Raw genomic sequence first — 27,393 nt, forward strand, 5'->3', positions numbered from 1 at the left:
TTCGGATTTGACAGCTCAAAATACAAGGCATTCATGATTCCACGGGTCCAGAAAAATGTATTAAGAAAATGGCATTAATGAAACAAATACGTCAAATTTACGCGTTTTTCTGGGAAAAGGTGGCTCTTCTGAAGAACTGAGAGGTGACGGGCAGAAATGTAGAGGCCACTTTTGAACTCAGCGGCTTAAAGCACATCGGAAGGGACGCATCTTGTATTCGAGAAAAATTTTACGGTTACATTATGCAGGGAGCAGCAGTCCCAAAAATGGCAAAAAGTGCACATTTTCCGGGAAAATCGGATTTTCCGGAAAATTGGAGGATGATGGAAAAAAAACGTCACTTCCGAATTCAGGGCCTCAAAATAAATAAGGATCACCTTATCTCGTATCAAGGATACTTGTGTCATTTTGTTTGTTCCACTGTGGAATCCTACAGTAATGCGCTGAACTTTATGAATAAAATGAAATTGCTGTCACGGTTCTAATTTTGGTCACGCAGGGATGATGATGGTATCAAATTAAACGACTTAGGGGTACTTTCCCGGATCCGTCCAATCAGGCAAAGCTTTGATTTCAGTTTCTTCAAGCTTTTTAGAACGAAATGATCTTAACGGATCTAGCAGCAACCAAATTACACGGCAGTGAAGGGCGCCAACGACCCCATACGGATCACGCGCCGTGTGACGCGCACCGTCGCGTTTCACTTAAATTGCTCTCGTGGGTTTGTTTTTCGTCGCACAAATTTGGTATGCATGTATGTATGTATGTATGAGCCGCTTTTACGGCGCGCTAGGGCGCTCTGCGACGCCTACTCTCCACAGGAATCTGTCATGGTAGAGATCCTCCGGAAGCTGGCATCTCTCCATCTCTTCACGGATGCCCTCTACCCACCGTTTGGCTGCACGCCCTCTCCGTCGCCTACCTAGGGGGACCCACTCCAACACCTTCTTCGGCAACCTGGTATCAGCCATTCTGTGCACATGCCCATACCATACCAATTGCTTGGTCATGATATCGTGCACAATTGTCCCCTCAACGCCCATTATCTCTCGGACACGTTCATTCTTGACACGTTCTCTCCTCGAGATTCCAGCCGATCTTCGCCAGAAATCCATCTCGGTCGCCTTGAGCATTTCTTGAGTCCGCTTCTTCAACTGCCACACTTCACTGCCATAGGTTATTATAGGCTTGACAACTGAGTTAAAAATCCTTTTCTTGTTGTCCTTGGAAATCCTTTGGTCCCAAAGGATCCCATAAAGCATGGCGATGGCTTTCCTTCCTTGAAGATTGCGGTCCCGAATGGCCTGATCCAACTTCCCATCCGAAGTTAGCTTCACCCCCAGGTACTTGTATTGTTCGCAACTTTCTATATGTTGACCATCCTCCAGGACTATGCTTTGGACAAATTTGGTTTTGGTATCAAATTAAACCTAAATCAAGCCTACGTCTACTTTCAATGACAAAACACTCATATTTACTCGCCCATTAGGCATTAACTAACTACAAAATTTTCGTTTTTCTTGAAGATTTTGAAAAAATATCATGGTAACGCCAAAATTGTTTAAGGAGCTAATTTTGCATGAGTATAACTGCTTAAAAAATTGATTAAAATTGATTGCACAGCAACCGAGATACAGCGCATTGAAGGGTCGCGTCGGCCGTCTAGAGCGCTGAAGCGGGTCCCGCAATTTAAGTGGTACGCGCGAAGCGCGTAACACTTAAATTGCTCTCATACGCGCTTATTTATTATCGTACAAAAATCGTTAGGTATCAAATTAAAGGTCAGGCAATTCAACGGCTCCGCCAGAGGAGGCAAAATATCCATTTTTTAGCCTGTCAAAAAGTTACTTGACCTTGAAATTTCCAAAAATTTGAAAATTTTCAGTTTTTCCCAATTTAGAAAAAAATCTAAGCCTAACAGGAAAATTGATAAGAAATAATGTTGTTCTCCTGGAAATTACCTATCATTTAAAAAAAAGTGGATCAAAATCGGATCAATAGCAACCGAAGGACAGCGCTTTGAAAAAAACCAAAATGGCGGACTTTAACGGCCGCCATCTTGCTCCAGTCGCGGGTCTCGGAGTGTTGCCCCTTCCAGAATTACTCCTGAGGGTATCACCAATGAGCCCTGAAAGCGGCATATTCCAATCAAAAAGTGCAGGGTTTTTGCCATTTTTGGGTCGTAGTCAACGGACTAACTAGAGTGTTACGCAGAGTACCTATTTGATCCAGAATGTTTACTAGATCGTCTTAAAAAATTGTATTGAATGTAGGTATATCAACATTGTCGAATTTTGCCTGGTAACTTTAATAACGGTATGTTCTGAAGAGAGAGATTTAGACAGACTCTAAAGAGTAGGTACTCACATCACATTCACACATTTCTGGGCACAAGGAGCATTGAAAAAATACACGCGGATAAAGAATGACGAGCTGCCTGGAAATAATCCCAATAAGGAACAAGTAACCGTGGCACCTTAAGGGATAAGTTTTCTACACAGCGCAGCGCGACGGACTGCGAAAAAGAAATAGCAACAAAAAAGCAAGGTTGGTGAACCGCGGCGAGAAAGTAAGTAAAAGGAGTCAACTCAACGTCGACTATTAAAAGTTCTGAAACATTGATGTTGCCACTTTCTGGTAATTCCATCGGATTCATTTACTTGAGTAGACAGTACATAATGGAGTTACTTATCTCAAAATCTGGCATTCATAATGAGTACAGAGTGGCCGATTTTCAAATCAATTTACCTCTGCGCAACGTTCCTCCCAGACAGAGAAGGACTCGAGTCCAAGGTCGGTGATTCTCTCAGTCACCTCAGCCCAGAGGACTATTTCCGAGTCAAGAAGGGATTGGAAATTAGTCAGCGATTATCTCCTTACTGTATTGCGGCCTGCTTTTTGAAACTTTAACTCGCCATGTCCGCAAGATAAGACAAGACATGCCCTTATCTGTGCCGCGTATAATATATCCTTCCAAAAAATCAAAAATATGATTTTTGTACAAAATTTTGGCCCAATCCAAAAAATGTCACTAATTACCAAAAAAAAAAAAAAAACCAGGCACCCAAAAATATGATGACAGTACCGTTTGGATTCATCATTTAAAATGAAATGATATCAAAACGGCCCTATCTTCTCTTTCATGCCCATGCAATATACCATACACCCCAACGTTTTTCACACAAAAAAAAAAAAAAAAAAAAAAAAAAAAACCAATCAAAAAAGATTAAATACCTATAATAGTATGATGATGACCTGAACACGTTTATTTGATCCATCGCTTTAAAGGAGTGTGGTATCAAATCGCCCCAACTTCTCTGAAATGTACCCATCTCTGATCAATAATTGTGTCGAGACCTTCAGATTCATCACTGAGGAGACACTGATCATTACTTTACCCTTAGTATATGTCCTTGTTTAGATGCCAAAGAGAGGTCCTTATGAGAACTGTAATGATTTTTTTTTTCTTTAAAGAGATAAAAAACAAAAAACCGTCATATAATTGAAAAAAAAGGAATGGGCCGGCCGGCCGTGCATACAAGTGGTAGATAGTAGGGTGATTATCGTCTCTCTTGCATATACATGAACAAGTATCATCGTCAAAAGGAGGATCAGTCCTTCTTGAAATCGTCATTGAAAGATAGACTGAAAGATATTCACACATGAGTGAACAACTTAACAACTTTCAAGCCATGCCATATTCCTTGTTTGTTTCTGATAGAACGCCTTACAAACTACTGAACCTTGGCGTATTATTGCGAATATTATATGCCTCCTAAGTCCTAATTAAAATGCTACTCTCTTAACAACTTCATGGATGTTGGCAAGACCGGGTCGGTCACCCATGCCAAAATGTTGGGGCATACCAATGTATCTATTTTTCTCCGCTTTTTTTGTACGTGCCGGCCGGCCCATTAGTGCGGGGGCATACGTAACAAAACATATGTCCCGTGTGCAGGTTTGTGAAGGCATATTGTGTGATACGTCAATCTCTTCGTTTTGATGTCTAGAAAAAGAAAATCGATGATGGCCATCTCAAATTTCATACAAACCCCCCCAAAATCAAGATGGCGGCCAAAATGGCGGTTTTGGGGTAAAAAAATTTAAAGTTTGCAAATACGTCGTGTCGGGTATCGATTCTTATGTATTTTTGATCGTAGAGTCCGAATTTTTAGTCAAAAGTTAGCTCAAAGGTCATTTTCAGGCCAAAATCCAAGATGGCGTCCAAAAATACCTCTTACGGGTGATAATTTGCCTATTCGGGTCTACATGCATTGTGAGGTATCAATTATTAGGTTTTCAGGGTTGTAGAGTCCGAAAATGAGGTCCATTTTCCGCTGCGGCTCTCAAGAAGCCCTAAAATCAAAGATGGCGCCCAAAATGGCCGCCGGTCTTACGGATGAAACTCCCATTTAGCGCAGCTGGAACAAAAAATACGTTCAAAATTATGTTTCTTGGGTCAAGAAGTTCGAATAAGAGATCAAATGTTTACTCCCACCAAAAATTAAGCCTCCGAATCGAAAATCGCTGCCGACATTGTTGCCAGTTAAAGGCGCAGACCGGTAAATGACTGATATTAAGAGATTTGCCGAAGGAGGGGTTTCGATAAGGGCCGTTGTTGGGCCCATACCCTGAAATTCTTCAATTTCACGATTGTTTGCTCATTTAAAGTCTAAAGTTTGCGGAATGTATCATGATTTGGTCATTTCCGGTCTATTTAGGGGTCTAATACCGGCCTAAACATGAGACTAAAGGCCGATTTTGGCGAAAAATGCGGGTTTTTTACATTCGACGTGACGCTGTTTCTTAACGATCCCATCATCGGAGGAGATTGTTGTCCTTCAAGTACGTTCATTAAGGATGTAAGATAGTCACTTTGCCCAATTTTCGTTGATGGCAAACCTTGCGCTCAGAGTTAAAACGATCTTCTTAGAATTTTCTTGTTTTTTATCATTATTTAAAATGGCATAAAAGGGCGACTCATCTTAAACCAGAAATAGATTCATTGGTGGAAAATGTACGCAGCTGGTCATAACTGTCCTCCAAAAAATTAATGGATTAAAGCCTCCCCCCCCCCCCAAAAAAAAGGAAAACCTGTGTTGCCATATTTTATTGCCTAACATCACAGAAAACCGCGTGATTATTTCAGTATTTGGAGGCTGTTCTTCGTAGAGCACATTTAGCAAAGCTCAAAACCCTTGATTTTTCATACGTTACGATTATTGATTATATAAATGCAATAATCCATCATTATTTTGTTTATTACATGTATGTATCTATAGAGACTCTTATCGTGGCGCGGCATTCCTACATATCATCGGTAAAAATCGAGAAAAATGCAACATTGAAACGGAAATGAGAATTCTACTATCATCGCGCTGAGAATGTTAGCCTTATCCAAAACTAAAAATTCATTGCAATAAAATGTGTAATATTGGTTGAAAGGCAAAACGACATAGAACATGTTCTTATCCGGGTGGTATTACCTGTGCAAAGTGGGCGATAGAGTCGTCAACTGCTGAGCTCATATTGCATCTCTCATTTGGTGCCTCACTCATTACAGACATAAGTCTGAGCCAGAAAAAGTAAGCGTTTTCTAGATTAACATGCATGCGTCATTTCTCTAAAATTATGACATGGCAGCTCCAAACAAGAGGTTTGATGCAGGAGACAGGGAACCTGATGAAGAAGCAACTGATGAGGAAGCTGTTCGGTGGCTGGGCAGAAGTGATGGAAACCAGGGTTTCAAATTATTTTTAGGAAGCAGAATTCTGATCGATCGCAGGCAATAAGAATGGCGGGGGGCAGGGATTGTCAGGGTGGTGAAAAATCAGCATTAAGCACTCGTGATTCTGACACATGGCTTACTTTTTTTTCGGATCTCAGATCACGGTCAATGATTCAAAGTTGCACCTTCGTTTGTAAATATCGTGTACAAAATTCGTAAGATAATAGGCCACCTACAAGCCCAAAATTTTAAAGCAATTATCACTAACACAAAATATAATCTACTTGCATCTCTGAATCCTGTAATTCGAGTCTTACATATTTATTTCAAAATGCGCATATTCCGAGAAAGTGGCTGAAATCCTCGGCCAACTATAGGATTTTTCTCGATTTTTACCGATGATATGTGCGAATGCCGCGCCACGATGGGAACCTCTACAGATACTTACATGTAATAAACAAAATAATGATGGATAATGGAGATTTCGCATATGTGAGGAATTTGCGATTTGACTGTTGATTCTTACGTAAAAGTTCGGGAGAAACACGATGGTGCCACTGGTTTTCTCTGAAATCAACTCTCAAGCTCAAAAAAAGGTCTCAAGTTGAGCCCGATATGGAGGGGATATCCCACACTATCCTGAGAGTCCACCCTTAATCAAGACACACTCTCTATGCAAAGGTAAGGAGCAAGTACATTCACAGGGCTACCACTTTATTTGGGGACTCCACAACAGAAAACACAGCAACCTTGCTAATGTATTTGCTCCCTATCTTTGCATGGAGAGTTTGTCTTGATGTACAGGTGGACTCTCAGGATAGCGCGGAATATCCCCTCCATTTTGGTCTCAACTTAAGAGCTTTTTTTGAGCTTGGAAGTTGATTTCAGAGAAAGCCATTGGCACCGTCGAGTTTCTCGCGAACTTCTACAAAAGAATCCATAGTCAAATTGCAAATTCCTCACACATGCAACATCTCCATTGCATTTATATAATCATTAATCATGCGATCGTAACGTATGAAAAATCAAGGGTTTTGAGCTTTGCTAAGTGTGCTCTACGAAGAACAGCCTCCAAATACTGAAATAATCACGCGGTTTTCTGTGATGTTAGGCAATAAAATATGGCAACACAGGTTTTCCTTTTTTTTTGGGGGGGGGGGAGGCTTTAATCCATTAATTTTTTGGAGGACAGTTATGACCAGCTGCGTACATTTTCCACCAATGAATCTATTTCTGGTTTAAGATGAGTCGCCCTTTTTATGCCATTTTAAATAATGATAAAAAACAAGAAAATTCTAAGAAGATCGTTTTAACTCTGAGCGCAAGGTTTGCCATCAACGAAAATTGGGCAAAGTGACTATCTTACATCCTTAATGAACGTACTTGAAGGACAACAATCTCCTCCGATGATGGGATCGTTAAGAAACAGCGTCACGTCGAATGTAAAAAACCCGCATTTTTCGCCAAAATCGGCCTTTAGTCTCATGTTTAGGCCGGTATTAGACCCCTAAATAGACCGGAAATGACCAAATCATGATATATTCCGCAAACTTTAGACTTTAAATGAGCAAACAATCGTGAAATTGAAGAATTTCAGGGTATGGGCCCAACAACGGCCCTTATCGAAACCCCTCCTTCGGCAAATCTCTTAATATCAGTCATTTACCGGTCTGCGCCTTTAACTGGCAACAATGTCGGCAGCGATTTTCGATTCGGAGGCTTAATTTTTGGTGGGAGTAAACATTTGATCTCTTATTCGAACTTCTTGACCCAAGAAACATAATTTTGAACGTATTTTTTGTTCCAGCTGCGCTAAATGGGAGTTTCATCCGTAAGACCGGCGGCCATTTTGGGCGCCATCTTTGATTTTAGGGCTTCTTGAGAGCCGCAGCGGAAAATGGACCTCATTTTCGGACTCTACAACCCTGAAAACCTAATAATTGATACCTCACAATGCATGTAGACCCGAATAGGCAAATTATCACCCGTAAGAGGTATTTTTGGACGCCATCTTGGATTTTGGCCTGAAAATGACCTTTGAGCTAACTTTTGACTAAAAATTCGGACTCTACGATCAAAAATACATAAGAATCGATACCCGACACGACGTATTTGCAAACTTTAAATTTTTTTACCCCAAAACCGCCATTTTGGCCGCCATCTTGATTTTGGGGGGGTTTGTATGAAATTTGAGATGGCCATCATCGATTTTCTTTTTCTAGACATCAAAACGAAGAGATTGATGTATCACACAATATGCCTTCACAAATCTGCACACGGGATCACGTATGCCCCCGCCATTCCTTTTTTTTCTTCGAATTTTTTTTCAATGATATGACGGTTTTTTGTTTTTTATCTCTTTAAAGAAAAAAATTCATTACAGTTCTCATAAGGACCTCTTTGGCATCTAATCAAGGACATATACTAAGGGTCAAGTGATGATCAGTGTCTCCTCAGCGATGAGTCGGAAGGTCTCGATAAAGTTATTGATCAGAGATGGGTACATTTCAGAGAAGTTGGGCCGATTTGATATCATACTCCTTTAAAGCGATGGATCAAATTAATAAACGTGTACAGATTATCATACCTTATAGGTATTTAATCTTTTTTCTTTTTTTTTTTTGTGAAAAACGTTGGGGTGTATGGTATATGGTATGTATGGTATATGGTGTATGGGCATGAAAGAGAAAATTGGGCCGTTTTAATATCATTTCCTTTTAAATGATGAATCCAAACGGTACTGCCATCATATTTTTGGGTGCCTGGGTTTTTTTTTTTTTTTGTAATTAGTGAAATTTTTTGGATTGGGCCGAAGTTTTGTACAAAAATCTTATTTTTGTTTTTTTGGAAGGATATCACGTACTTTTGGTACGACTTCTACGTAGTATCAGGCAAAGAGAGTTCCCATTTTAAATTTAAAAGTTGTTCCCGAGCGCGAGGCAAAGAGGTAACGGCCCCTCGACCCCCCCCCCCCACAACTCGAAAGCGGCCCACCTTTTTTGAAGGAAGTCTCGTTCAAACCGCAAGTCAAATATCTGCAATCGTTTTCGAGACATTAACAAGAAGGATCCATATTTTTGGCACACCCTATACGTCACAGAAAAAAACCGCAGGTCAATATTAAAATCGTGACAGAGTTCGGCTGCTGGCAAAATTTTAGGAGAAAGTGAAAACGCAACTTCATCCCCACAAATTGAGACCCCGACAGACATCATCGTATTAAGGGAAAGGATGATTTTCTGGTGGATAGTTGTTGAATCTAATTAACGAGAAATAGTGACTAGGACTTAGTATCTAGGACTCACAATAGTGGGATATCATCAATTATTCATGAATAGTTACTTGTAAAGATCACTAGATCCGGGCCGCTGGGAAGAAATAACAGGTTGCGATCTGAGTAGGTACTTACAGTAACAACTTATATTAAGGGTGCGGGAATCATAAAAGGATTATATAGAAATGGTTCCAGTTATTTTCGGCTATGATAAAATAGAAACACGCATCGATTAATCTATCTTATTCTTATTATTTAAATATTTAAAGCCATAATAACAGTGACATAACCTAAAATTTGGCTTCTGGGGTCGGCACTCACCATCCACTGCGCGGTTCTACAAGTTGTTTTCAAATTCTTTGTTGTGAAGAATTGACGGATACGACTTTTTTCGATTAATTCTCCTTTCGGCGCCCATATAAGTCCGCAAACTTTTCAAAGGTTTCATCCTTGGAGTTTACAGATTCTAATTATCCCCAGTTTGATGGGTTTTATGCTACCCTTACCTCCACAGCCATGGCAACAAATCCGACTTTCAGAACAGCAATAAACGACTTAATTATTCATTGATCTCGATTACACCTCAACAATATCAAATTTCCAAAAAATCATTTTTAGTATATGTGACGCTGATTCAAAATATCTATACTTGTATGGGGTTTTTTTTTCTACGGTATACTTAGCTGTAATGTCAGTGAACTAAACACGATGGTCTCTCCCGCGACCGAACGTTTCGCGGGCCCCGTATCTGCTCAACGATTCCATCATCGTCATGTTTTGGGGTCCAAAATTAGTCGTTAAAGCTTAATAACTTTGTTAATATTTAACTAAATTTAAGAAACTAGGGCAGTACGAGTAGGTAGAGCTGAGCATATTCTACCCAAATATTATAGGGTTTTCGGGCTTTACTTTACGACTTAATTGGCAGGAGAGCTAAATGGACCGCAATCCGTGCAGAAAAGCCCGATTGAGTTGTATCGTGTATAACTAGTTAGGTAGCAGCCACCCGTCTTTTTTTTTTTTTTTTTTTTTTTTTTTTTTTTTTTTTTTTTTTTTTTTTTTTTTTAAATTTTTGTCGTCAAATTTTTAGGGGGAATTTTTCAGGATTGGGCCGGGGTGGCTACCGCCACCTAGAATAGCTCCTGGACGCCGCCGTCGCGCGTCGCGTCCCCACAAGCTGATGGATGCCAACAGACAGTTTTCGGTGTTGTCACGAATATAGGTATCTAGAGATACTAATCTTCCTTTTGATTAGGTCACTCTAGCTATCTCAAACAGCCCATTCCTCCTGTGTACAAAGTGCCCCACAATGTCTTTTTACTTTCTGCTGTTCTTAACATAACCCTCTTTCTACTGTAAGGAGATTTTGCATTAATACGTAGAATATGTGGCAAATAAAGAGACAAAAAAAAAAATCAAACCTCCTTCAAATCTGTCCTAAAATGAAGAAATCTACGGGCGCAGCTCCTAGAGTGGGCCAGCCCCTCCCCCCTTCCCTGGAATATTAGATAGTATCATTTGCTGTCTCCCTCCCTCTAGAAAAACTGCGCCGTAAAAATAGCTTTAGAACCGGGACATTCTCTCGTCTCGTTGAAAGAAGCTGTAGGAGAAAGGAACAAGTTCGACATGTTTTTCGAAAATTATCGGTGGAGGTTCCCCCCCCCCCCCCCTCGAAAATTACGGTGATTATGATCTACCTACAGCTGCGTGCTCAAAGCCCAGCGGGCGCAGTAGGGGGTTGCTATAATGATTCGGAAAATTCTACGTAGATCTGTTGTTAATGGGAGGCTATCAACCAGCGCATCATTAAAATGAACTTGAACTTATACGGTCATAAAATCACGCTGCTCGCGGTGTATTGGGGTAAATGATGATGGAACTGTCGCAGTTAAGGACACATTTTTTGTAGATCTGAATAAGGAAATAACGAAGGTGGCAGCTGGCAGGGAATTAATTGTTATGGGTAATTTGAACAGCAGAACGGGATGACGAGTCAACTGCAAAGTTGTTGGACAGTTCGAGGAGGATGCTGTCAATGATAATGGAGATCGGCTCATCGAAATTTGTTCTCAAACGGAAATGACAATTCTGAGGGGTTTTTTCCAGCACAAAAACATCCAAATATACCTGGGTCTAGCCTACATGAGGATTGAAATCCATCATCGATTACATGATAGTGAGACATGCGACTAACAAAATTGAAAGTGCAGCAAATACGAGTTTATAGGGAACTTTCTTGCGGCAGTGATCATTTCCTCCGAGCAGATGTAGCTTTACCTGTTAAGGGCAGTAAGAACAAATAGCCAATGCAGCAACCCCAAGTAGCAGTGATCGATAAATAGAGATTTTATCGGTTGATTATCGCGATTATGCCGGTGGCAATTTATCGCAATATTATCGAATAAAAAATTGCGATTTATGGCGATTAAATCGCTACGTATCGAAATTTTTCGTTCAATGAAATCGCGATCAATTTTCGTCGATAAAATCGCCATAAACCGCGATTTTCGTTGCGATAATATCGTGATAAATTGCCGGGCGATAAAAACACGATTTTATTGCAACAAGATCGAGGATATTCCTCAGATGTTCATGATCTTAGCGTTTTTATCGCCGACAAAATCGCAACAAATCGCGATTTTTCCGTTGAAAAATGCTACATGGGACAACAGCAGAGGTAGGAACTACAGGAACAAGAAGTGTGGTGTACCCAAGTAGCATTCCTCAACGAAAAAATCACTATATATTCCGATTTTATCGGCGATAAAATCGCCAGGATCATAAACATCTGAGCGATTATCCTCGATCTTATCGCGATAAAATCGCGCTTTTATCGCCCGACAATTTAAGGTGATATTTTCGAAATAAAAATCGCGATAAATGGCAATTTAATCTCGATTTTATCGACGAAAATTGATCACAAATTTATCGGAAAAAAATGGCGATGTGCAGTGATTTAATCGTGCTACATAGCATTTTAACGCGAATATATATATATATATATATATATATATATATATATATATATATATATATATATATATATATATATAAAATTAATTAGGTTGGGCCAAATTAGAACCATCCAAAAATTTTTCTCGCATCATCGAAGTTCGATGGTTTTATTGCGTTATTGTGTTAAACATTTAATATCCCCAAATTTGAGCGAAATCGAATGCTTTTCAGTGCTGCCGCAACAAGTTTTTAATCGCGGCAAAAATTTTGGAGACTCTCCTTTTTAGCAGTTTAGACGCAAGTCTTAAAGGCAGTTACAGTCCATTTCACGAGACCTGAGACTTTTTATTCGGCATTAAAATCCGTAAATGGCAACTTATCAGTCTCGGACTCGGGTGACCGGACCGTTCGCCGGACACCCTCTTTTGTTCAGCAACCATAGGCCGGCAACCCGTTCACTGTGAGGGTAGGAACGATGGGCACCCTTCATCCCTTCTTATTAATGAGCCCCAGTACCCGGACCGACAATTTTTTCTCGCTGAAAAATTCATTTTTTTGCATGAAAATTTAGTTCATCCGTGAAATTATGATAAGAACGCACTAATATTCCGTCCAATTCCCTTAATTTTGAGCTGACTTACGGTATTTTGCGGCGAATCGCGGTCACACGCAAATGCCGTATGTCAGCTCGAAATTAATATAATTGGAAGGAATTTTAATGCGCTTTTATCATGATTTAACGCTGGACCTAAATTTTTACGCATTAAGACGAATTTTTCAGCGAGAAAAAAATGTCGGTCCGGGTGCTATAGGGCTCATTAAGGAGAGATGAAGGGTGTCGATTGTTCCTACCCGCACAATGGACGGACTGTCGTCAGTACCGGCCCACGGTTGCTGAACAAAAGAGGGTGTCCGGTGTCCGGCGAACGGTCCGGTCACCCGAGTCCGAGGCTGATGCGTTGCCATTAACAGATTTTAATGCCGAATAAAAAGTCTCAGGTTTCGTGAAATGGGCTATAGTTCCTTAAAAGGGAAAAATATAGTTTTTCGTCGATTTTAAGGGGTTGGAAGTAGAATTTTAAGGTTTGCAATGTCAAAACAAACATTATTACTTGTAAGTATACTGCGCAAGGTCACTTTAAAAAAAAAAAAAAAAATTTGATGCCTCTGATTGCTGTTAACTGCCTTTAAAAGTTGCTCAAAAACGCTAAAAAGGCAAGTCTCCGAAAGGACCCCGCACACCTCTTATGGGAAGTTGCACCACGACCGATTGCCTTCTGACTTATGTTTTTCGATTCTCCTCAAGATGCTGATCAAAAGTTATAATTGCGCCAGCTTTCTACGATGCACCGTTTTCGCAAAAAACCTTAAAGAAGATTCAATTATTCGGCGATAAAAAGCCAGAAAGATTCCTCATTTCAGTACTCGAGTGAACAAATCAGGGGAACTCCCGCACTGAGCGGCAGTCTTATCTCGGATTCCGCTCGCCGCTTTGCTCGACCATCCAAATCAGATTCTTGAGGAGCATAAGAACAGGAAAGTCTGAACGTCTACCGGGCGAGTGCAGGAGAGAGATAGCCTCTGAGTCGGCAGGTACTGATAAGAAGACGGACACGCGCTACGTTTTTTCCTTATTAGGGTAGGATGGGGTCAGTCCGCCACTTTTTTGCCCCAAGATTTTTCCTGAGTTCCCTAATTTATGGATGAACTTGTTTGAATGCTAGGAGTGATCTTTGGACCTTTGACTATGCACAAAAAAATTGGATACTTTAGGTGCATTTTCCCCCCCTTTTTTAAACTTTTTTTTTTAAAAAGAAAGTGGCGGAGTGACCCCACGAGTAGGGTCAGTCCGCCACATTCTTAGGGTCAGTCCGCCAGTGCTGGGGTCAATACGTCAGTAGCAAATGAAGACATGAGAAGTGCTGGAAAAAACAATTTAATTAAGAAAAATGAAGGAAAAAAAACATATCTGAACTCAGAACTTCAGTCAGTACAAAAAAGTCTATAACTATAAGAACGAAAAGTTAATTTTAAAGGTCTAATAAATTTCAAAATTTGAATTTTTTTTTTTTCAAAAAAAAGTTAAAATATTAATAAAAAGTCGGTGGTTTTGAAATTGAACTACATACATATAAAGGACTAGCCAGTGTAGCAGCACCTAAACCTAAAAAGGGGTCACTTAGCCAGTGGCAGAATGACCCTCGGCGTCACTGGCGGAATGACCCCATCCCGGCTTCGCTGCACAAAATTGTTACCTGACATGACAGAAGTAAAGATATTTCAAAGATCAAAAACGGAATCAATAGCCTTGAGTGAGTAGTTTACGATGATGTACTTACCAAATTTCGATCACCAAACCACCAAAGTCCAGACGAAAAGTTCCAAAAAAGAAAAAAGTTACGATCGGGAGCAATTTTAACACTTGCGCCTGTAGGTTAGTTGTAAACAAATGAATCATGCATGGAACAATATATAGTAGACGAGCACTTCCAACTGCTTACTCCCATGCTTTGAATTTCCCAATTCGACCACCGCTAGGGGCGCTACGGTCGACTGGCGGACTGACCCCATCCTACCCTACCATCGGGCCTGTCCTCAAATGCTTTGTTCTTTTTTATTCATAGTCGCCGAATAATTGAATCTTCTCTTAGGCATTTTGCGAAAACGGTGCATCGTAGAAAGTTGGCGCAATTATAACTTTTGATCAGCTTGAGGAGAATCGAAAAACATAAGTCAGAAGGCAATCGGTCGTGGTGCAGCTTCTCATAAGAGGTGTGCGGGGTCCTTTTTGCCGAGACTAAATATGCGTTGCGGCAGCACTATAAAATAGTGATAGATATTAAATATTTAATATAATGACACAATAAAAGCATCGAACATCGATGATCCGAGGAAATTTTTTGGATGATTCAAATTTGGGACACCCTAATATGCATTCATTTTCCAACATTTTCTAGAAAAGCCCTATAGTATACGTATTACGTATACCTACTTACAGAAATAACTTTCTTAAACCATTGATATGTTAAAAACTTCGATATTAATCATTCCTACTAGTGGAAACTATCCAGAAACATTCATTGAGATATGCTCGTAGACTGTCCACGCATACAATCTGATAAGCAGATACAATGTCGGACTAAGGCGTCTTAGGAGGCGAAAACCCTTTGACTGCGTCTCTGAAGATATTACCGACCTGATCAACTAATTTTCCCTGTTATAGGGAATCTCTGCTCTGTACCTTCTCTTTCCGTTATCTTATCTTTGTTATGTAGGTCCAGGGCAGTTAAAAGACAATTCAATTTTCCATTTTTTATACAAACTTTTATATTTTATATCACATTCTTATTGTATATATTTTGGTTTATATATCGGCCTGGCGGTGGCGGTGAGATTGCTTAGAAACACGGTAGCGTGGTCTAGTCAATTTCTGTGCTCCCGTTTAGCCTAGTATTTATTCTAATATGTACTTGTTTCTACTTTCAGGTTTCTTAGTTTCTGATCCAAATGCTGTAAATATTTCTTTACATCCTATAGTACTTGTATATTATGTACATATACTGCTTAGTCTTTTCCTCATGTTTCAGGTGTACCCAGGAATGTTTTTCTTCCATCATTGGTCATTATCTTCTCTGGCCTGCCTGGGCCACCAATTAATTTGACTTAGTCTTAGAATAAATTAACCTGTATATTTCCTAATACTTGTATGGTAGGCGAAATTCTTGAATAAATTAAAAAAAAAATCCCTAATAGACAATGGTTTTGATGAAAGTAATTTTTTTTTTTATCACTAAACTCCTCCTTCCGTTTTTACTGTCAAGACCCAGATCTTGGAAAATCGACCTGGAAAAGCGAGGGCCGGGCCTGAATACGCCTCAGAATGTTCATCTTGTGTTTTGTAGCAAAGAAACTTATAAAGCGACGGTGTAAGTCGGCAATCACATAACTCGGTTTACGACGTCGCGTCGCAGACTTACTGTCATACTTTATTTTTTAAACGGGAAACTGCATCAACGGCAATTCGTTAAACCTGCCGTGATTTTTCTTCTCTATGCAAGGAAAATTCTGCGTAAACTTCAAGGAATGATGTCAATTTGTTCTCCTTTAAAAAAATAACATAGAAGTAGAGATTCTCAGACACCGCAAACGAGTAATGTGATTGCCGACTTACACCGTCGAAAGGTCCCTGAACCCTCGATTATGGTGGTTTCATTCAAGGTGGTCAACCCATGACGTCATGCATAATATTCACCTGATTTTGCCCGAAGAAGAGACGTGGCAACTTCGTCTGAAATTAACCGGAATTCGAGGTCGCGCACTCGGAGAATTATCCAACCCGGAACTACGTCATCCCCAACTTGAGAAACTTTCACCGAAACGATCTATACACTAGACTAAACCTTATTATGCAGAGAAACTGAGGGGGAAAAAGGCTATACCGTCAGCCAAAATTGGTTTCGCTATGGAGCGGTGGGTCCCACCTGACAAATTTTTTTGCGTCACAAGGAAATTGACGATTTTCTACCGTTGCACGTTTCAAACATGGAACGGTAGAAAATGCATATTGCATGTCATGAACATTTTTCGCTTCGATACTTCGTTGGATTTGACAAAATGTACAATTTAAGTTCTATGCCCTGACTATGATGTCTCGTCTGCGAGATGCAAACTACGAAGGATCCGCGGGCTGATTGTTGAAATTGATAGACAAAGAAGACGAGGAGAAAATGCGGTGCTGGAGGCGGGTTGTTGGCTGGTTGCAATGGACAAAGAAGGTAAGTAAAAGACTGGCTCACGGCAACCTACGAGCAACCCTTGTAGTTATAGCCCACTAGAGTACCTATATTGAGAGAGTATGGCCACTGAAGTTACCACCTCTGATTGGCTCAGCCATCTTAGGCTAAATGGAGCCCTTAGGACCCAAAAATGGCGGACGCCATAAATTAATGTAATGCAAAATGACTCAAAATGTAGTTTTCTTTGCTTATCGTAACGAGAAATTTACTCAAATGCACCATTGCGACATCTTTACATATTTTTAAGGCTAATCGTGTGCAATTTTTGAGAAAAATTATCTTAGATGTAGTAAGGTTGGCAGCAAGTGCGGTTGGTGATAACCGTCAAAAGTTGGCAATGACCCCCCTCCCATCCTCAAAAACCAAAACAAAGCACCGCCATTTTTGGGTCCTAAGCCTCTCCATGGGACCCAGTGGCCATACTCTCTTAATATAGGTACTCTATAGCCTACCATGTTCTCCCATAATCTATAAAAACCACCAATTTCAACCGATAGGATTACTACATTTTCTCTTTGACGTCTTTATCTTTTACTTTGTCTATCAACGCCGATAAGCAACCTACCATAAAGCCCAATGTTACTAGATACAAAGGCAAATTTTTGCGAAAGCATTCGGTCGAAGCTTTTAACTTACTGCCAACCTCCGTTACAACAGAACGAAATTCCCTCCGGACGACGGTTCGCTTACAACATTGGGTTTTCATGATGACAGCAATGACGACCTCATCCAAAATTCTCGACCAACCTCCCGAGGTGGGTTAAAAAGTGGATGACTGCAAACGTTGGCCAAAATTCATCAAGCAGCTGAGTTCATTTCTTGGTAGTATCAGAGCGATTTTTCTCCTTTAGTTTGCAACCATGCCGATCGGGTTAAAAAAGTCGACCAAATCCACTCGCGAAAATTTGCCTCTACCGTGTGATTTCATGATTTGAATGCATAAAAATTTCATGTAAAACTTTTCATCGGTAAGATTTCATTTTCCAATATCTCCGAGACTGCATGTGATTCATTTTCGATGCATTTTTCAATCAGTATTGGTTTAACCAGGTTGACATTTTTGAAAGGTACAACCAAGTACTACGTTTTTAGATTTATACATTTTTTACTGTTTTATCCAACTGAAGAGGGCTGAGTTTTCAGCAGAAACGTTTCGATAGTATTTTACGTGAATATTAGCCGTGTTACCCGCTGTGTAATTTATTTTATTATTGTACATCTTGCCACGGGCTACAAAGCATCAATCATATCTTATTGAGGAATATAGTAACCACTGACATTGTTTTTTTTTCCCCCGTTTAACCCTTAGATGACTAACCGTTTTTACCTACACGAATGCCTAGGCCGGGCCTGCGAGGCCCATATTGAGAATACATGGCTATTTGATAGCAGCGATGCTTATTTCACTCTTTTTTTGAAGAATTTTATGATTTTCACACTCGTCTTCCATAACCAAGGCCCAAAATTCTTTTTCCACCCATGGACTGCCCCCCTCCCCCTGTAAGTCTCCCCCTTCTCTCCATAGTCCCCTCAGATCTAGGTACCTCTCATTATAAACGCATTTCTATACCTTTTTTGAGTATTTGAGGAAGTTACATTGAAGAATTATTACCCTTGAAACTATACATGAATTTGAGAGGGAGGGAGCAACCGTACCCACACCTACCCCTTTCACCTCCTTCCGGTAGCCAAAATATTAGCACTTTCCAATTTGTTTCTTTCAAAGTTTATTTTTTTAATTTCGTGAAAAGAAAATAAACGTCTAATATTTAGGATTAGTTGAAATTTCTTCTTGGTTAAGCTTAACCTTAGGCATCGCCATGCTACGTTGACTCGACTATTAAGGCGATTGATTGGTCGGCGTTTGGTTTAAATGTTCTCCCGTAAGAAATTATTTTTTAAAGTGTTTAATGAACTTTTTGATTTTTACAAGAAATTATACGTAAGAAAACCTATACCTACTTCAACTCAGGAAAATTCTTTGAGACTGCCTCATTTGGAACTCCGGTAGAGGAGAGCAAAAGTGTTCATAAAAAGGAGAATATTGAGCTGCGATGCTAGGATAGAAAATGAGGAGGGAGGATAGAGAGATTGGCTTACCCTGGACATGTCGGACGTGGCTGTGGTTGGAGTTGCGGTTGCAGGGGGTCCGGGTCGTTGGCACTCGGGTTCGACGGGTTCGGGGGTCTGGTGGGCCTCTAGGCTGTCGGGAGCCGACTCATCGGTGGCGTCGGCTTCGGTATCCGAGACGGAGGCAGGGCTCGGGGACCCGGAGGCCAGGTCGACCCCCTTGGGGAGGTAGACGGGGGCCCGCGAGCGCGCCGGCAGATACGAGAGATTATCGCTCTCACGTGACTCGCTCATCCCTCCGATTTCGTCGCTATCCCTTTCCCCTCAACTTTGCATGTTACGGCGACGCTAAATCATAAAACGGTGTCTCTGCCGCGTGCCCGGGGCTCATAACCGGGCTCCTACCCCCTGCCCATCGATCCTCCGCCACTCAGCTCCCCAGCTACGCATAGTTGGATCAGCTTCATGTCCATTCCATTGCAAACCTTCCGCTTCCGGGCTTCTGCATAGTGCCGCTCGCCGCACGCACTCTTCCTATTATATTCCCAACATTATGAATTCTTTAGCTCTACCAACAATACATTACTCAATTCGAGGGAGCACACTGGAAAATGCCTGAGGCCCCTTTAAAAAGCGTATTTTTGTTGATGATCGGTCGAACCAAAATGGGGATTTCGTATTTTGTTTTGACGCGATCATAATTTTTCGGAACAACATCGGAACTCACCAGACGGATAGAAGGTGGAACTCTTGCAAACGTTGGAGCCAAAATATAAACCTACAAAAAGTAGGGTTTAGAAATGACCTGATGAAGATGATACTATCCGACCAGCATCAATTTCGAAAGTTTAACCTCAAATGTTTACCAACCCGATTATAATCTCGCCGCCGTTGACGTGGCATTTTGGCTCGACCAATCATAGAATGGCTGACCAGTGTTAGAGACCCGTAACGTTTTGAAGTTGATATAGGTTAGGTTTACTCGGGCTCACACGACAGGCTGCCATCTAAACCCATGTTAGACACTGCCCACATTTTGCCCAATATTGTTGAATAAAACAATGAAAATATGGCATAATAATCGCATCTCAAAAGGTTTCCTTTACTCAAAAAATCGGAAATTTGAAAGCAAACCTCGAAATAATTAAAGTTTACAAAAGTTGAAATTTACACATGTAATCCTTGTGTGCAAGTTGTCTCTGTGTGCAAGACGCAGCAGATTTGGAGATTGAGGTTAGCTATACTTGGGCTCCCACCCCCCTCCTACCTTCAAAAACCGGCCCATGCATGTTACGTAAGTTTGCTATCTGCCGGCCATTCTAGAGGTGTAGTTCGTTGATTACCAACGAAAATACGCTTCAGGGGAGAGTATGGCCACCACAGGACACACATCTGATTGGCTGAGGCATCTTAGGCTTCACGGAGCTCTGAGGATAAAAAGGGAAAAAATGACCGACTTTACATGCAGATGATTTCAAATATGTGGACAATGAGCTTTTGTTTCCACGTGGCACCGAGAACTTTCCTTAAATCACACAGCTAGGCGTTTTTACTCCGTATTGAGACCGATTTTGTTTTTTTACATCGGGGGGGGGGGGGGGGGGCTTCAGCTTAAAACTCAATTAAAAATCATTTAGTAACCAGTGCAGCAGGCAATGAACGTCAAAGGTTGGCTACAATCCCTTCTAACTCTCTCACCTTAAGTCCCCAAGTAGCAGTGATCGCGATAAATAGCGATTTTATCGGTTGATTATCGCGATTATATCGGTGGAAATTTATCGCAATGTTATCGAATAAAAAATTGCAATGTATGGCGATTAAATCGCTATACATCGCAATTTTTGTTCAATAAAATCGCGATCAATTTTCGTCGATAAAATCGAGATGAAGTCGTCATTTATCTCGATTTTTGTTGCGATGATATCGCGATAAATTGCCGGGCGATAAAATTGCGATTTCATTGCAACAAGATCGAGGATAATTGCTAAGATGTTGATGATCTTAGCGATTTTATAGCCGACAAAATTGCAACAAATCGCGATTTTTCCCGTTAAAAAATGCTACTTGGGTCGCCGTCATTTTTTTTTTCTCCCGAGGAACTAAGGGGACTTGGTAAACAGATCCCATGCTCTCCTTATGCGGGTACTATGTCCTATTGTAAATGCCCCTACGGATGCACATGAGATGTCCAAGAGGGGGCGTTCGACACAACTGTGCTCACTTCTAAAGCCCTGACGCACACTTCTATTTCGTAAGAAATGAGGTGTAATTGAAGAAGAATGCTCAACTGTTGATATCGTCGAAACGCGTGAAGACCTCTTAATATACTCATTTAGTGTTTCAAAGAAGACAGATAAAATTGGCAATGTTGAAAAAGTCCAATAGCAGGAAAGGGTGTGGCGCCTCCTTGACCTTTCACGTCACTAATCGAAGTAATACAGAGGCTATTCTTAGAGATCATCCAAATTTTAAGCACGACGAAATCTTGACGGTAACTCACGAGACATTGCAAACTGCCTGAAAAAACTAGCGATAGATGAACCGTTGAATCTCTGAGACCTGACAAGCATTAAATTCGCTATTTATAAACATGCATTGAATTAACGAGCATTAATGGGATTCAGAACTGGGATAATTAGTTACAAGCTTCTCATTACAGGGTGGGGCCGAATTTTAATATCCCTTCATTAGATCAGCTCTGCTAAAAATGACCATGTTGGTAACATGTTGAGACCATGTTGTCACCGACAGGGTCTAAAACGCCCATGTTGGAACTTATCATGATAATGTCAACATGGTATCAACGTGATATCAACTTGGGGTAAAAGACCAACATGTTAGTAATAAGGCAAGTCCCAATATGATATAAACATGATTTTAAAAGAATGTTGTTAACAATATTGCACAAATGTGGTAACATGATGATATCAATTTGGACTTTCTTACCATCATGATAAAGAGTTGATGTAAAGTTTGATATCTGTTGGTCCCATCATGGGAACATACTGATATCATTGCACTGAAAAAAAAAAAAGTTCGGTGATTTTTATCGAACCCTTCGATATACGATTGTTCGGTGGCACAAACCTAAGTAGGTATTGGGTTCTTTTTAACCAAACGGCATTACGGCGTTTGGAACACACAAACAACCGAGTTCGATAAGGTTTTACCGAATTTTTACCCTTCTAACCAACTTCTAACGCACAAAATTTCACTGCCAGTCTGCAGGTTCCAATTCTAACCAAGATGGCCGAGAATGTACAGAAATGAGCGTTCTTCCGCAAAATTGAGTTTTACGCAAAAACTGAGTCAAACACGTGCTTAATAAACGACGGTTCGTAACAATAGTATTAGTAAATCGTTCTGGATAATTGAAATTCATAAGTTGGCTGCATTTCTGGGCCCTAACTTTATTCGCAGAAGCATCGGTGAAGGCCTGATGGATTTTCGGAGTTTCACATCTGTCCATACTCTCGCTATACAGGTACTCTAGTAGGAACCAAGGACTGTAAAACAGTCAAGTTCCGTTTTTGGCGTTAGAGCCCCCGCCAGCCTTCCTCCTTTCGTAGATTCTTCAATTGTAATTTAGTTTTTGATATCACTTCCAAATTCAAGGGTTCTCAGTTTGCTGCCAACCCACTGAGTTATTCCACCTTAGTCTAACTCTGCACGTTGTCAGCAATCTTCCAACAGTGTGTAGAACTGTAGGCTCACGCAAGTAGCAGAGGTTGCAACAACTTGCAACAAAATCGTTTGATTCTTGCAACTAATAGATTGATGTGCAGATTGCTTACTCTCCCCCCGAAGGAGCTATCATTATTGTTGGAACTAGTTGCAATTAAGTTGAAACATGTTTCAACTTCAAAGTATTGCTGGTTGCCTATCTTTAGATTTTCAACAACTTTGGTTCAGCAATTTTGCAATCTCAGCAGGTTGCAACTTTTTCCTCCGATCAGATCGCCGAACATCGGCACTTATCGACCAAAAGTTGCAACAAATACCAACATTGTTTCAACTTGTTGCAACTTTTACGTTGAAAAATGCTACTTGAGCAATGAGCAAAGTTTAATTGTAGGGCAGCGATGGGGTGATTTTAGATCAGAAGTATGAGTGTGTGAGTGTGTGTGTGTGTGTGTGTGTGTGTGAGGGTGTGAGGGGGAGGGTGAGGGTGTTTGTGTGTGAGTGAATTTTTTAAGTTTCATATACATACTTGTGTTTTTAAGTAGAGGCTTAAAAGCCCAAAGCGTGGTAATAGAGCTACCCTTTTTCATAACTGTGATAAGGCCTGGGGCCAGTGATTCATACTTTTGTATTGTGTTATATTGTGTAAAGCCGAGAGCTGAGTTTTCTAAGAAATGAAAAAAGTATTGAGTTGAAAGAAGCGTTTGTTGTCTCTCTTTGTTTCTCACTCAGGCTATTCTAGCCAAGAATTTACTCCTTCTCCTTTTCGTTTCTTTCCAGCTCCTAGAGAGTTTTATGAGTATGTAGCATCCTACATTACAGACGAAATAATTCACTGCTCCGGTGAGAAAGGATTCTCCCTAAAAATATGCATTATACAACATTATTTATGGGTACGATTTTCAACTTTTGAACAAATATTTATCTTGACTTTCTCAGCTTACCATAAAATACAGAATGTTTAAAATTTAATCATCTAAATTTAAGAAAAACCAAGAAGTGTTCATATATTTTATGAATAATTTTTCACGAAATATTTAAAACTCGTCAGCTTTTCGCCATTAATTTACAAAATTTCGGAAACGGCTAAAATTTGACTGTTCCCCCAGGTATTTGAATAATTGCCAGCGACAGATGCATCGTCAATGCTGGTATGTACGTTGTGCGGTAGGATCGTGCGTACGTGTAACGGCATAGATCACTTACTTTTCTTGGTCCTAATATCTAGTTTTTCCAGCAAAGAATTTTGCTTACATAGAAGACAGATATTTTGCAAACTTCCAAACCGATAAATATTTATTGAGATTTACTTCGGCACATTAATACAGTGCAAAAAATCTCTACGGGAGGGATGTTGATACAAAGAACGCCAATGCTCGATACAGAACTAACTGGATGCATTAACAATTTGCAAAGTGAACAAGTAAGAAAATGAAAAAAGAAAGAGAAAAAATCAGAGAAATTTGTTTACAGTACAAAATTATAAATTCACGCGGCTGACCATTTTTTGAAGATCTAAATACATACATTTCTGATTTTTGCATTCGATGTTGATGTTATATCAACACAGATATTCTGCCGCACTTGATTTTTCAGCCTACTCTGATCAAAAATGAACTTTAAGATAAGGAGTGTTTGTTTTGAAAGTAAAGGAAATTGTTGAGTTAAAACTTAGAGCTACGTCAGATGAAAAAGACGGATGGGGTGAAAATAAAAACATAAATTACACTTTCTTGATACTTAAATTTGACGATAAAAACTCCCAATTCGCATATAGCACCTCAGCTTTGAGGGATAGGGGGAAAATAGTTTACCACCGACAAATTTTGATCTTGAGCAGATTACCTAAATGAGGCTACTGTAATGTTTATTGGCCAAGTCATTTTCATAAAAAAACGCTTTCCAGTCACAGTGGAAACGAAAGGTAGATTTTGACTAGTCGTTTCTATGAAAACAGTTGCGCCTAATTAGCCTGACAGGTCGAAAAATCGTCCCCCTTGAACTTGAGATTTTCAGGATAAGGGGTGCAGGGTGGGTGAATATAGGTTGTTTTGGAGGTCACGACGAAACGAGTGTTTTGAGGTATCACCGACTAAGATTGGACGAGTTCAAAGAATCATCCCCCTTTGGACTCGAGATTTTCTGGAAAAGGGGTGGTCTTGGAGGGAAGGTAGATATGGGTTGTTTTGAAAGCCACGACGAGACGAGTTTTTCGAGGTATCACCGACTAAGATCGAAATCTACTTAAAAAGATACTCCGGCACAGTGTTCGAAACTCCCAGGCGCCAGACGCGCCTAAAAAATGAAGGCTCTGCGCCAACGTGGCCCCTAAAAATTGACCCCTAAAAATCTGGATTTTCATAGGAAGTCACAAAAAGAGAGAAAAACAAATCTATTTGAATTCGAAGAAACTCAGAATTTTCAGCACAAGGTACAAGTGAAAGCTGTTTCTATTCTTCACGATTTCATTCTTAATGCTATTGTCTTCCCCAAGTTACAGCTACTCACTAGTTCTGTTAAGAAAACATCTTGCGTCTAACTTTTTACTAAATGCGCCGTAATATATAGGCAAAAACTCAATTTGGCCCCAAAAAATCTTCAATGGCGCATAAAAATCGGGCTTGATGCGCCACATGTCTCCTTAAACTCAAAGAAGAGTTTCGAACACTGCTCCAGCACCTGTCACTCCTCGATTTTTGACAGTGTAGATACTTCAATCTATTTTTTTTCTTTGTCTCTAGATATTACTACTTTTTTTTTTCAACCAACGATTACTTTTACAAGAGAATTCGACATCTCCTGGATAACTTCTCAATATTACTGGTTTTTGGGCAAGTAGAAAGGAAGGAGTTCTTGCCTCGGTCGGTGTATTCATTAAAATTCACTTGAATTCAAAGATAGACGGGTTCCAAAAAGACGTCACGAATTCACAGTGATCTAACGGTGGGGTGGAAAATAGCTGAGAAAGAGGAGAATAAAGGACGGGTGAAACGTGATGAAGATATTGTAGGAGGACGGATTTGACGGTCGGCGTGACAGAGTGGGATACGATAGGGAGGAGCGGGGGTAGCCTAATCAACGGTTCAACGGGAGGCGTTCAACGATCATCATTCCACGTGCTCACAACGTGCCACCGCTCGCTGAGGCACCTCAACACGTCATCTAATAGACCTATGTAGCTAATTTCATTGATATTGTCACAGTGAGATCTTTTTAGCTTAGTAGCCCAGTTGCTTATGTACTGCCGTGGAATGTTAAGTGAAGCAAGTGTAGAAAATGTCCTCGTCTCTACGTTATGATGTGTAGAGTAAGAATTTCAATGGTGTTAAGTTCAATTTTGCGTCCGATCCCCCGAATTCAAGATGGCGGCCAAATTAGGGGTTCGCGGGGGCTGAAAATTTGGGAATTTGTCTTTCGTGTCGTTTTTGGGGTCTGTGCTTCCATAATTTTGGTCGTAGAATCTGAAGTTAAGGTGCAAAATCCTTTCCGGCCCAAAGGGCTGCCCCAAATCCAAGATGGTCACCAAAATTCTCACGGTAGGGTCAAACCCCCAAAAGACACGTTCTAGTGCCAATTAGGATGTCCAACGTAGAGTTTTTTGGGTTTATGGTCAAAAACTCAATTGGTACCAAGTCTATCGAAGCCCAAAAAATTCAATATGGCGGCAAAAATGGCTGCCGTTGCAAAGTGAAATATTTTAGCGAGGCTCACGTCGTCGAGTGAGGTGTCTCATCCATTTATAGGGTTTTGGGTCTTAGATTCCAAAAATGAGATCAAAATAACACAATAGCCTCATCGAAGTTCCCTGCAAACCAAAACGATTGCCAACATGGCGGCCGCTTAGAAGCTGGGACCATTAGAAAAGTTTTATTTTATCCGATGACGTATTTCCACGTTTGTTTATACTCCGCTGATTCTGGATGTAGACAAGAATATAACTGAAGCGTCCAATGCACACGCATACCACGTATTTTGCAACGTTCATAAGATTTTGCAACCTATGCTTCCTTTTGGAGAACATGTACCACTCATACTCAGTAATCTGGAAAAGGATATTGAGCCTCAAATTTGGATTCTACGACCCAATTAACAGAAACGTCTTTTTTTGTTCGTTTTTTATGTTCTTTCGAACGAGCTAACACAAAGGGGGTCTTCCCATTTGAAAATTAAAAGTTGGGGGCCGTTGCCCCCCCAAGGGGGGCCCCCCTGAAAATTTGAGAGGGACCAAAAAGTAGCTCCCTTTGACCTAGGAATATCCCCCAAGTTTCAAATCTTTACCTCAATTAGGTAAAAAGTTAGAGGGGGTGGAAGGGACTTTTGGATCACCCTGTATAGTTTGAGGGTATAGTTTGAGGTTGAGGAGGAATCACGTAGTTGAGGTTTTCATATAGTCTTCAGGCTATTTAAAGTGCAGTATTTTCTTGCGAAGTTTTCAGAATTTCGGTCCTGAAATTTCTAAGGCCTCATTAAATGCAGAGAAATGAAGAAATACAAATAAATTCTAGTCTACTTCGTGGATTTTTCTTAAGTCTCTCCATTTCCAAATATTTTATCAGGTTAAAATTATCTCCCCTGAATTTTCATTGGTTTTAAAGAATCCTAGCCCTTTTAATGGTCTAATAATGAAGTTTCACTATTTCACTGATCTGAATTAACCCCATGGAAACCGCAATCTTGCCTTTGCTCGATTAGAAAGCATCCGTAAGGATGCACTGGAGTGTGATGTCTGGTAATAGACGGTCGTGTCGAGTCACATCCGTGGGTTGTTTTGGGGGGTTCGGGACTCGGATGGGCGGGAAGGATAGACGGTGGGGAAAGCAAGCGAAGGAGCGCCTGCCGGGCCCACGTGGACGACGGAAACGATGCAGCATGACGGAAAAAGCGGGAAG

The 27,393-nt window shown here is 40.5% G+C and overlaps 1 protein-coding gene across 9 annotated transcripts in view; it reads right to left on the reverse strand.

Annotated features, from left to right (window-relative positions):
- Root (ciliary rootlet coiled-coil, rootletin) overlaps positions 1-27,393 on the reverse strand; it is a 348,852-nt gene that overhangs the window by 199,874 nt on the left and 121,585 nt on the right. Inside the window, exon 2 of one of the 9 annotated variants that reach the window (XM_072304975.1) lies at positions 18,854-19,357. The exons of 7 other annotated variants lie outside the window; for them this stretch is intronic. In XM_072304975.1, coding sequence (XP_072161076.1) covers positions 18,854-19,117 — 264 coding nt within the window. In that variant the 5' untranslated portion in view covers positions 19,118-19,357. Of the gene's footprint in view, positions 1-14,296; positions 14,556-18,853; positions 19,358-27,393 lie in introns of those variants that run through there. One more of the 9 variants, XM_072305023.1, reaches the window with a different exon arrangement.

This window comes from Bemisia tabaci, chromosome 1, assembly GCF_918797505.1.
Source record: "Bemisia tabaci chromosome 1, PGI_BMITA_v3".
In the NCBI taxonomy this organism is placed as follows: Eukaryota; Metazoa; Arthropoda; class Insecta; order Hemiptera; family Aleyrodidae; genus Bemisia; species Bemisia tabaci.